This window comes from Numenius arquata, chromosome 5 (assembly GCF_964106895.1).
Source record: "Numenius arquata chromosome 5, bNumArq3.hap1.1, whole genome shotgun sequence".
In the NCBI taxonomy this organism is placed as follows: Eukaryota; Metazoa; Chordata; class Aves; order Charadriiformes; family Scolopacidae; genus Numenius; species Numenius arquata.
This window is the reverse complement of record NC_133580.1, coordinates 63,532,428-63,544,835: the sequence shown is the minus strand read 5'-3', so window position 1 is coordinate 63,544,835 and position 12,408 is coordinate 63,532,428. Positions and strand designations below refer to the sequence as shown.

The 12,408-nt window shown below is 38.6% G+C and overlaps 1 protein-coding gene across 3 annotated transcripts in view; it reads left to right on the top strand.

Annotated features, from left to right (window-relative positions):
• The window catches only part of KCNIP4 (potassium voltage-gated channel interacting protein 4), a 328,940-nt gene that overhangs the window by 105,681 nt on the left and 210,851 nt on the right, over nucleotides 1-12,408 (top strand). Inside the window, exon 1 of one of the 3 annotated variants that reach the window (XM_074148330.1) lies at nucleotides 8,852-8,951. The exons of the other annotated variants lie outside the window; for them this stretch is intronic. Within the exon in view, the coding sequence (XP_074004431.1) occupies nucleotides 8,852-8,951 (100 nt within the window). Of the gene's footprint in view, nucleotides 1-8,851; nucleotides 8,952-12,408 lie in introns of those variants that run through there. 3 annotated transcript variants of the gene reach the window in all.

The window sequence follows — 12,408 nt, the reverse complement described above, 5'->3', positions numbered from 1 at the left end:
GCTTCAAATATATTAAGTCCTTCTATGTGAAGGAAAGTATTCAATTTTTTTGTTTCTTTGTTTGTTTTACTCTGCAGAATATTTTAATCACCTGACAGCCTGTGGAAATTAATCTTTTCTCTGTCGTGTAAACTGACAGAGAGCTGGATAAGAGTTTTATTGGGGCATCATGCACCACATGCATCCTCTGATTCCTCTCCTTACGGTGCTCAACCTTGCTACTTGAGTAGGCTCTTTTATGTTTTCAACAGACCACAAGAAAATATGGGCTCTCTTACACACTGTAATGCTAGTGATGCTAATAAAGGCAGCGACAAGTCTCATGGAAAAAGCTTGATCTTTCTTTGTTTCATGACAGCCTGTGCTTTAAAACATGGCAGACCTTGGCCATTCAGAGCCCTGAAGTGACCACACCATATCTATCTGTGCCTGCTGTCTTCTTTTATTGGTTTCCTTTTAATTACCATAGTTCTGGTTCAGTGTTTTCATTCTTTGTTCTTTTTTTTTTTCTTTTTCTTTTTTTCCCTGAGGAACAGACACATTCTCACAGTCATCTACCCCTTATCTCTGCTTTCTCATGTAAATTGCACAAGAGAGCTACGGTTGCCTATCAGTCTAGTTTATCCCCAATGGAGTAACAAATTTTCACAGATCCTAGTGTCATTTTCGTGGTGGGAGAGAATATGGGGATGAACATCAATCAAAAAACGATTAGGCATTCAGAAAAAGCAATAGGAAACACAAAATAAAGAAATACCTAACTGTAGCAAGGTTTTGCAGGCATCCCACTTGTTTTTTGTTTGTTTTGACGTGTAAGGTTCATTAAATGTCATCTTTCATATTGTTTTAAATTTCTGAACTCCCTGGAACATTTGGAGCTCTCTTCATTATATATTGCCAGTGAATATAAAAGCAAAGCAAATATTATCTGGCTTCTTGTAGAAATTCTCATAAGGTATTAAAATGAAAGAGCAACACTCTTTTGACGGTTTTAAAGATTAATATGTAAACAAATTTCAGTGTCTTGTTTGTTCTTTTTGTCTCCACTGGGTCTATCTTTGCTCCTGAAATTTCCATGCCATTTTCGAAGGTTACCAACTCACACAGAAACCTGTTCACTTTCCAGGCCCAAGTGGAGAAGGTGCAAGTCAAGACCTAGTCTTTCTAGTGCTGCAAATCTGAATTTAAATAAAAGCAGCTTTCAAAAAACTTAGAGTTATGAGGACTAAAGAGCCAATAGAATTACTACTATGTTGAAAAAGAAGTCATAGTTTTGGTGTGCAAATGACCACTTTATAAAGAAAAATATTCACCAGACACCAAAGAATGTAATAATATAGGATGGAAGTGGTAATAAGGGCATTTACATTGCATAAAGACAAGAGAGGGAAAGAGAATTTAGATAACAAGATTTTCCTGCCTATTGATTTAAGAGTAGCTCTGCTGAGTTTAGCAACATTGAAAGTCTCCAAGTGTTGGTGCTCAATGCACAGAAATGTTCTGTTCATTTAAATCGCAAATGTCACTGCTTTGTGTCTCTCTGGACTGTTGCACTAATGTTCTTCAAACCTATGCTGGAAAACCACATATGCAACCGGGCTAGTTAGGACTGTCTGCTGAGACTGCTAGTCCAAGTGTTTGCTTCTGTACAGTCATTCACATAAAAGGGCCATCTATCCTTGTCAGCTGCTTTAAAACAACCATTAACAATCATTGCGTATCGATGAGATGAACATTAGTATTGAATAAATGGTTGGCGTGTTACTTATAAGATGTTTTTTGACTGTGAGAGAAATGGTACAATCCCCCTTGATTCTTCAGGCACCCTAATGTGACTTCAGTGCACTTCTGTAATAACATGGCTTCGCATCACCCTCTTACCAAAACAAAACTGCTAGCAAAACTAAGACTCTGACATTTGAACCTACAACAGTCTTTTCTTAGGCATGTGGATTTGTTTGTATCAGGTTCATATATGGTAGAGGTCTGCAGGAAAAGAAACCTAAGAGACAACATCAAGTTGTTAGGAAGAAATTTGTTGGGCTACTTCATAGTGCTCCAAGTAGGTTAATTGGGCAGAGTTGGAAACTGAGTATGTCTGTCAGCTCGCTTTATTTCCTTATATGTTGGTATAACCAGTCTGGAAAAAGACATTGAACTTGTCATTCTTTGTCTTAATAGAAACTTCTGGGTGAAGTAGAAGCTCACCCTTTGGACTAGAAACACACCTTAAGAGCACGCTAGTGCTTGAATCAGGTGGTAAGGTTCAGTAGCCATTGCTTTCAGATTCCCTACCTTTTTGATTCTGTTTTGTTTCGTGGTTGGTTGGGTTTTTTTAAGCAGAACTATGAAAGATGCTGCCTTGCTCCAGTGTCTCAAGCTGTTTTCCATAGGCGTATGAGCTAGGCTTTCCGGTGACTTGATAGTGTTGACTGGCACAACAGTCTCTTGTTGTCTGCAGTGAGCTACTAATGAACCAACGAGGGATTAGGAGGAGAAGCCTGGCAAACATCCACGGGCTGCATCAGCTGAACTGAAGGAACTCTTCTGTCAGTCTCTTATTTTGAGGCTGTAGAGGAGTTTCCTAATCATATTTATGATAAAGTTAATACAATGTTCACCACTATATTGCGCAGGAAGCTTGACAGTTTTCCAATATTATGAAGCAAAAAATGCAGCAAATAGCAGAATGTATTTCTAATTATTGTTATTTCCAATTATTAATGATGTGTCTTCTCTGTTTGCTGTCTGGATGAAAATTTTACCGTGTTGTGTCATAAAATTCTCACTCCGTCCATAACAATGCATTCAAAAATGTCAGCATCCACACCCTGTATATCACAGAAACTTTGTAGCACAGGGAGAACAGTTATAGTACTATTTCAGAATATTAAGGAGATGTACTAGAGCCAGCAGCATTTCTTAGGAATATGCTTAGGAACAAATTTCTTGAGTGGGTTAACAGCTTAATATTCTCTAAGAGTCAACAGTGACTAGGTGTGGCAGTAGTATATTAGGACTGGCCTTGAAGGTGATGACAAATACTTTGTATATGACGAAGTGAATTCATTAGAAATATAAAAGGAGGGCAGAGGTACCTGGAGTGGTAAGCCAGAATGATGATCTTTGCAGCAATATCCTAAGTGGGTAAAAAGAGAAGGAAGATAGCACTTGACAAGGACAAAAACAGAAGGTCAAAACAGAGCAAAACCATAGAAGTCTAAAATAAAATTTTAGTTGTCTGACAGGGAAAAAACATTGAATCTTAGAACTTTTGCACTGAACGCATCAGATATACCCTGAATTTGAGAGCAATAAGGGAGAACTAAATAAGAGGTCATTCCCAAGTTAAAGGGCTGCAGGACTGACATGGCTGGGAAAGTTTCAGTGAAACTACTTGTGTCCCACTTACCCTTTGGCAGAATAACACAGTCTCTTGAACAGCGCTGACTGAAGGGAGGTGTGGGTCATGTTGTACTAACAAGCCTGATGAGGAATAGTGAGATAAGCTGCTGGAGACCTGGTACCATCTGCGGCATCCCACAGCTGTGTGAGGCATTTGAACATGAACTATTTGAGACCACGTGTAATTCAGAGCAAATTAAAGCAAATATCATAAAGCACCATCCCATGACACATGCTGACTATCTCAGAATTTGAAATGAAGCTTGCTCCATTAGTCCTTCATTGCTGAAGATGCATAGGAGTTTTACAAATGACAGTTAATAACTCTCTTGAAATTCTGTGTGACAGGATTTTCTCTGTAGTTTGGAAAATGATCAATATGTTCCCTCAAGTGCAAACACTTGAAAAATCATTAAGTTTCTTCGGAGAAAAATCCTTGCTAATAAATAGTTAGCACAAACAAATCATGAGAACAGTTGAGCTTCATCTGTGGAATTACAACAGCCAAATAGTTTTGAGTTTCCACAGAGAGTTTTAAAATATAGTTGTCTGACATTTTTAAGACTGAAATTTTTTGAAGATTTTTTTCTTTTTAATGAGGTTTAAGGACCTCCAGTAAAGACGGAATTATCAGAATGGTGATATTCCATGTGATAAGAAAATTTCCGTCTCCTAATTACATGTAGTTCATGGACACAGTTAATGTGATATCTGCATCAATTTACAGAAATATACACTACCAGTTCTAGGGAGCCATATTTTCATTGTATGGAAAGGAATAAACTTGAAATATAATTCAATTTGAAGGGCTTCAGAGTACCCACGTACTATTTAGAAGACTATTTAGAATAACTGACATATTGTTAGATTTTGTGCCTATTCTGATATTTATAGCAACCCAAAACTTCTTCAGAGCGATGTTATGATATTATCCAGAGCTTCAGGTATACTTTTCAGCTGGGATTATGTCTCAGTTGGCTGGTAAAGATGTTTTATGTCAGTCTTTGAAAAGCCTGCTTATGAATGTTGAGGTATATAACTTTTTCTGGTTTAATGAGTTTTGTAAAAGCACGGGATTTATGCATTGCCATCTAAATACAAGTCTGAAGAGCCAGGTCTTCTGCTTCATGACTATGTCATGCCCCCCTTCCATGATCGGAGAAAATTTGGGTGAGATAAAACCTTTGTGCCAGCCCATAAAATTCTTGCTGCCTGCAGAGCCCTGGAACAGGCTACCCGGAGAGGTGGTGGAGTCTCCATCTCTGGAGACATTCAAAACCCACCTGGACACGTTCCTGTGCAACGTGCTCTGGGTGGACCTGCTTTGGCAGGGGGGTTGGACTAGATGATGTCCAGAGGTCCCTTCCAAATCCATATCATTCTGTGGTTCTGTGATCCTATGTCCTATGTTGGTGCTGAAATGCCTGTTTGGGGAGTCGTCACGCATATCAGTAGTATAGCTTTTTGGGTGGGACTAAGAAGCAGTCTTCTTCTGCCATGACTTAAGCATCATTATAGCTGAAGAGTGGCAACTCCTTGAGCTGTTACAAATGAAAAATTTTGGAGACAGTTTGGGATGGAAACTGAGATAAAGGTTGTGAAAAAGTAGAAATAAGGCACTTCGATGTCAGATTGCTGTACTCTTTTTTTTTTTTTTTTTTTTTTTTTTAACCAGTGCTTAATCTGGGAAAGATCCTATGGAATTCAAGCCACGTTAGCTCAATGTCTAGAGGAAAGTTGCAAGGTGTGGGCCATTATAAGATTTAGCATTTATAATGGCTGAATGCATCATAGCATTTGGTATCTTTACTTTGAATTCATTAAATATTTACTGAGAAAGAGGGTTAAATTAAAGCTAAAAGAGAAAAGTTTGTATCTTTTTGCTGGTTTTGCTCAGTGATTTGATGAGCTAAAGAAATTTACATTTAGGTTTTATTTTATTCTTTTAATTTCTTATGCTAGTAGCAAATTTAAGAGAGAAAAAAGGATACTAAAGTGTAATAGCACTTAGCTGCTGAGATAATAAATGCAAATACTTTATTATCTGGCCCATTTTCTCCTTTAGAAAGAAAGAGTGTTTTACTCTCTTTTAAGATTAAAAATTATAAATTTCTTTTAAATAGCTATGCAGAATAAATATTTTAATGATTTTATCGGATATTGGAATATTTATTCAAAGCTATTCTTATTAAAGATAGGAGAAAAATATTGTTTATCTACGTAATAAGATGCAGGGATATCACTTCTAAAGCAATCATTAGTTTGCTCTAGCTTTACAGCATGTTTTTTACCCTCATCATCTACATGCTTAAAGATATTATTTAAGTTGTTCTCAGTCAACATCAAGAAATTGTGGCTTTTTTAGAGGTTTTGTTCTGTTCTTACTGGTGCTTTCTCTTTCTCTGCATAGATGTTTGCACCCAGCTCTGCCAGTCAGCTCTACCTCTAACTGCCCCCCTGGCAATGAGAGCCTTCCCCAAAATCTATTAGGGCAGCAGTGCACGTTGTGCATCCCAGTTTGCTTCATGCAAAGTCATCAAGGTTAGCTCAGATCGCTACTCTGGACCTTTTGAACAAAACCAACTGATTTTGACTTATGCAGGCCAGACTTCCATAAACGATTTGACCACATTGTAAAGAATGTCAGCCGATAGTAATCATCCTCGTGGAAGCCATGGTGAAAACCTGAGAGTGGCTTAATGGCATCCAGATGAATAGAGCGCATAAGAAAAGGAAATGTAAGAAAGAAATATAACCGTTACTGGGAGTCCATCAGTAGACTCACTCACCACTTTTCAGTCTAAATTGATTTGGTCTTTTTTTAACCTTAAGCATTAAGCAATGGTAGTAAGATTAATGGTATCAAGGATCTTAGTCATAGTAATGTAAATGGAGTCACTGTACTGTCATTTAGAGCTCTATCACAGCATGACAAGTGATCATTTATACATGTCCATAGCTCAAAATACAACCAGTGACTTCAATTTCATATATTATTTAGGTTTTGTAAAGTTTTGCTAAAAAGCAATATCCTAATTAGGGAAGTTGTATTTAACTGTGTATCAAAAGGAGAAAAGGAGATTTTCATGGCTGGTTCACAGCGCTTGAGAAACCTGAATTTAGCCACAGCTTTCTTGCGAAGTCCTTGATTTCCCTGGAGGTTATTTTTCTTACTGCGCTTTGGCATCCATCTGTAAAGCTGGAGTAATACTAACTCCTTCCCTTCTTCCCTACTTCTCTGCTGTGTGCCTTGGAAGAAGAATCAGAGTTAACTGTTGGTGCAGGAGACCTTCACCTCCGGGAAAAACTGTTAACTTTTCCAGTACTTGAGGAGGCAGATCTCAGACAGCAGATCCCCACGTGCTTATTTGTCTGGTCACTGCCAGACGTGGGGTCAGGGTTTGAGGGGGGCAACGGCAGCCACCACCTTTGCAGCACCAGCACCACCACCACAAGGTCTGCTTTCCAGTGTTCTGCTCTCAGCTCTTAGTAGGCACGACTGTCCCAAAAGTAGTAAATGCTGGGTCTTTTTAAAAAGTGCTTTCGTTTTAACATTTTCAGCAGACAAATATTAACGAAAGCTATTAGTGTAAATGAATGTGGCAGCTCAGGTGGCAATGTTGCATATACCCAAACACAACTTGTATCAGCCTTTTGGGTAAAGGCACAGAGATTGCAGAGGTTGCGTTGCCGATGATGATAAATTAGCCCATTTTAGTCCCACATTGAAGGAGAGCTGGACCTATGGTCCTTAGAGCCAGTGATAAGATGGCTTAGAGGGGAAAGATATTTAGCCTTGTTCAAAATAAAGATTGAATGACAGAAAAAAGAATGTAAGGAGAAAGTTTGCAGCGAATAAGGGCAAAGAAACCCAAGGAAAAGCAGCCTGCAGAAATGAAACAAGTGCAATATGTAGGATGGAATGTTAAACCTTAGGTTTTCTGACAGAAAGAGTCTAAGCAGCTTCAGGGAGTCTGAACCCGAGCAAAAAAGTGCAGAAGAGTGACATTACGCTGTATGGATTTATCTATACTGTGAAAAAAACAGGTACCTGTATTATATCTGTTAGTCCCCTTACTCCCACTTCATTCCACTGTTTTCAGTAGTGATAACACCCATCATAATGCAAGTGTACCTGGGGGACTCAGAAGTTGCTGCCAGTTCTCACATGGCACAATGATATTTTTTGAATCTTATCCAAGGAAAGAAAGAAAACCGAGGCCTTGGCAGTAATTGACTCCAACCGTGTGGGGGACAGTACTCTCCCAGACAGGATTAAATATGTCGGAATTGTTCCCCTGCTCATTTTTGCTGCAATAGAGGCACTGTGTTTCTAATGTAAATTCTTTCTTAGATGCTAAACTATTAAGGGATTTAAAGAGTAAATCCTTTCCCATGAATAGCGTTGTGCGCTGCATGTGACAGTGCCGGTACCACACTGTTGTGGACAGGCCAGTGGCTGCTACTGGTGTAAGATACCAGTTCCATCCTGTGGTTAGTACTGGTGTATTTCACTGCTAATATTTTCCCATGGAAAATACTTTGTTTAGGAAATATTATTGAAGTGAGAAACCATCAAAAATAATGAGCTTGATTTTTCTCCTCCTCAATGTTTTTTTTTCAAATTTTGTTTTCCACATAATAAACCTTAAAGAATTTGAGACAGCGTATTTGGGGGTTTTTGTTTTAATTACAGAAAAAGGAGTCTTAATGCACTGCTGTCTATAAAATACTATGTATTACTTGGCCACATGCAACAGTCTGTACCTCCTAGTTATTTACCCGGCGAAACTCACTGAGAAGTTGGCAAGTCACACCCCATCAAATCCCTCTCTCTGGCACAATTAGAGCTAAAGCCACAACCTGGGGAGGTGAGGGCTGACCCTCGCTCCGGCTGGCTGCCAGTCCACCTTCCTAATGGCAGCCGTTTCACCCCGCAGCATCTCCAGCCACTCGCCAGCATCTTCCCTCCCGCCTCTCTCAGGCCTCCGCTGGTCCCCCCCCGGGCGCCCAATGCGCCTCCCGGTCCCCGCGTTTCCCGGGCAACCGGTTTTCCCCCACCGACGCTGCATCCCGCCGGCGGCCCCGGCCAGCGGTGGCGGATGCTGCCCAGATGTGCCTCCGGCGTTCCCGCTGCCGCTTTTTTTTTTTATTTTTCCCGGGGACATTTCCCCGGTGACCTCCCTCGGGGGAGCCCCCCTTCTTCGCCTCCCGCATGGCTGCTTGGCTGTGCGGGAGCCGGGTAATCCCGGCAGGCCGGGGTTGATCCTCCTGCCTTCTCCTGGCCTCGGGGTGGGGAGACGGGATGTGTTCCCTGCCGCTCCCCTCCCGCTCTCCCCCTTCCCTCGCAGGAGCCTTCTGCGCCTAGTTTAATGGCTTTGCAAAGAAAGCCAGGCAGAAGAGCACTTTCCTCAGTGGCGGTGGTCAGACCATGACCTAACTCATCATGAACTTGGAAGGGCTTGAAATGATAGCAGTTTTGATCATGATTGTGCTTTTTGTTAAAGTGTTGGAACAGTTTGGGCTGATTGAAGCAGGTTTAGAAGGTAAGGGAGTGCTTTTCAGTGGCTTGTCATTTTTTTCTGTTCTGGTTATTCTCTTGCGGCGAGACAAGGGGCACCTGTAAACTGGATGTAAGACACTACCTGAGTCACCTCCAGAGCGACGTGCACATCAGAGGCTGTGTGTTGTTGATGTTGGAGTTGCGGTGCTTTTCTTTCACAGGAAAAATAAACTGGTATCCTGAATATTGCAAGTATAAACATAGATGTTAAACAGTGATAAATGCTTTAAAACCTGGATCTCTTATTCCTACTTTAAATCTGCAAATTTGAAGTAGCAGGGGTCAAAGCAGATTTCAGGGTGTTAACATGCAAATGCAGTTATATTGCCTTAAAATTGTCTTGTAATCTATTCAAAATTGTTTTGCAATCTATTCATGTGAACATCATCTGTGCTGGGATTGTTATAATACCAAGATATATATTTTATAGTATTTTAAAACCTGTTGAGTATTTGTATGCTGGTAATATTTTAAAATGTGCTTGAGGAAGAACTACAACACTCAGATTCAGAATAAACAACTTTAACATTCTCTTAAGGCAATTAAGTGCAAGTTTTATTGCTTGATGCTTTGTTTATCTTAGATCACATCCTTTCTTCTTAGCAATATTGTTTTTGTATAAAGCAGTAAAAATGAAAATTAAGAAGCTTACCTTATTTTAAATGTGTTTTTTATTTGTAAAAGCTGGTGAAATATTGATTATTTTAACCTTCTTTCTGAAAGCAGTTATTCTTACCATATAAGGAGTTTGAAAAAACACTGATTGCAGCATGGTTGATAACGTAATGATATTCATTGCACCCCAAGGTTTTATTAGGTTCCAGACTGAAATGGTCTGTTTCTCAAATATTTAAGAAATATTGTATTCTCAAATCTTCCTGTAAGCTACCAGTTGAGTACAGTGTATATACTTATGCCTATGAAAAGGGGAACTTTGTTGACTGAGAGATTGTGGTTTCATGTGTTAACGAGTGAGAATATAAGCAAAATTTGGTCCTATGAAAAGGTCTAAAGTAATCCTGTTTATGTAACCCTTTCAGGAAATGCAGTCTTCAAGTGATTTTAAATAAGGAAGTTCACTCAATGGTTTCTCTGTCTGTGTTGCTGTCTTGTGTGGACTTGCTAGTATTGATTACTGAATCTGAAAACCCTGCAGGGAGTCACAAAAACATATTATCAAGTGCATTTTTATAATGAGTTTACGTATCCGTTAGAGTGCATTATGTTGAGTTGAAATGACAATGAAGAGATTCCCTTTAAATGCATGAACTTCTGCTTTTCTTTTTGTTTTGTCTTCACCTGTGAATAGAAATGTCAATCAACTTGAGAAAGGTTATGATAAAACTTATCATCTCCTGCATTAAAGGCTGCAGAGATTTGGAAAAAAAAGTGGCATTTATTTTTTAGGTTGGTCGGCAGGTTTCTGTGTGCTCCGTTGAGTCTGATTGCCGCATCTGGTCAAGTTCCCTGGCAAAATTTAGCCCTTGATTGTTGTCTGTACTTGTTTTTATGGCTTGGGAAGCTGGTAATGGAAAGACAATTAGAAATATAATGAAGCTGCCTGTAAATGGTTGTAAGATTTCTGTAAGAAATAAACTTCTCCTGCAGCTGCCTGTTTTGTCTGCCTCAGTGTCAAAAATCTGGCCACTCTGCATGTGCATGGAGTCTTAAAGTTTCTTCTGACCTATTGCAGTACAGGTTTCCAGCATGCCAGGTAGATGAAACCAGAGAAAGACATATATGCCCCATTATTCTGTGGTATTCTGCTGCTGGGAATGAGATAAAGGCACGTTACACACAAATCAAGCAATAGATATAAACAGTCATGTATGAAAATTAGGCTTAGCTAAATTGCAAAGACTTATGAATTTGTTGTCTCATAGTGCAGGAACAGGGCAGGCTTGTTCCCCTTTTATTCTTCTTAAACTCGAGAATTAAAGATCTGAATTGATTACAACAGAAAAAAATGATTTATACTCTTACTAGGGAATTGTAAACGTTGTTATGATTTTAAGTATCAGGGCTATTCATTTCCACCCATGAATTGTGCAAGTACACTTGGACATCCATGTGCTTTTCCAGAAATCATTGAGGAAGTTGGTCGCAGTTTTCTGAAAATGTTGTTTGTTATAAGGACACTTGCAGTTTTCTGGTTTTGGATCGGGTATATCCCCCCCCCCCCTTTTTTTTTTTTCTTTTCTCAATCCCAATGAAATCCTTTTCCATGTTTCATACAAATGAATAGTTTATGGCTTATAAAACACATCCTATGTCTGTCTGGAAATCATCCATAGATTCCGTAATAATCTGTAGCACAGTGCACCTATACCTAAATCTGAACTCTCTAAAACATACTGAAGCTTTGGTATAAATCTAGGTTTCAGAATTAGTCCCTATCATGGTAAAAAAAGCTTGAAGCTAACTTATCTTCCGTCCTACACTGGTTTATCATGATTCTGAACTTTGAGAACCTCTTCCACATTAATTTGGAAGAATCAGGGGCAATCTATGTAAATCAATAGCAAAATCTCATTTTCCTTTTTTCAGTGTCATAACAACTATCATAAGCGTAAGTAATATTCTGCTTTCTTCAGACTTTTCAATGCAAATTATGTGTATAATAATAATACACCTTTTTCATTATTTATTAAAATAATAAAATATTTTCAGAATAAAAATCATATATACTTGCTTAAACATATTTTCTGATGTATACACTCACTTAGATAACAGTATACTTTCTGTGGTTTTGCCCAGTTGCATTCAACTGCTAAGTGATTCTGCTGCTGTTGTAGGAGAAGTATTTTCAAATAGATGTTTTTAATATTGTATGACAGCTCTTAAAGTGATAAGTAGCAGAATAGATTTATACACTTTTGTAGCTTGTGGGTTGCAGAGACTTTCTCTCTAGGTTAAATATTATTTTATGATGTATTGCACTCACTTAGGTAACAGTATGCTTTCTGTGGTTTTGCATAGCTGCCTTTAACTGCTGAGTGGTTTTACTGTTGTTATAAAAGTATTTTCAAATAGATGTTTTTAATATTGTATGACAGCTCCTAAACTGATAAGTAGCAGAACAGATTTATTCACTCTCATGGGCTGTGGATTGGACAAACTTTCTCTCTAGGTTAAATATTTAACTCTTCATGAATTAGGTTGTGTCCTCCTTAATAAACTTTACTGATGTTTTAAAACAGTAATGTATTAGGCGTAAGAAGTAATGTGTTGATACCTAATGAGGAAAGTTTGTTCACACCTGGGTGTAAAATTAAAATTAATCAAATTTCTTTTATGGCTAGTTTTTCCAAAATTCATTCACAATTAAAATGAGATACAAGAACTGAGCAAGTCAAATATACAGTATGTTAGCATCTTAAGACTATGCAATATCCAGGATATCAGTTTATATTATTTCAGTTTACTTTTAGTACTTTTCT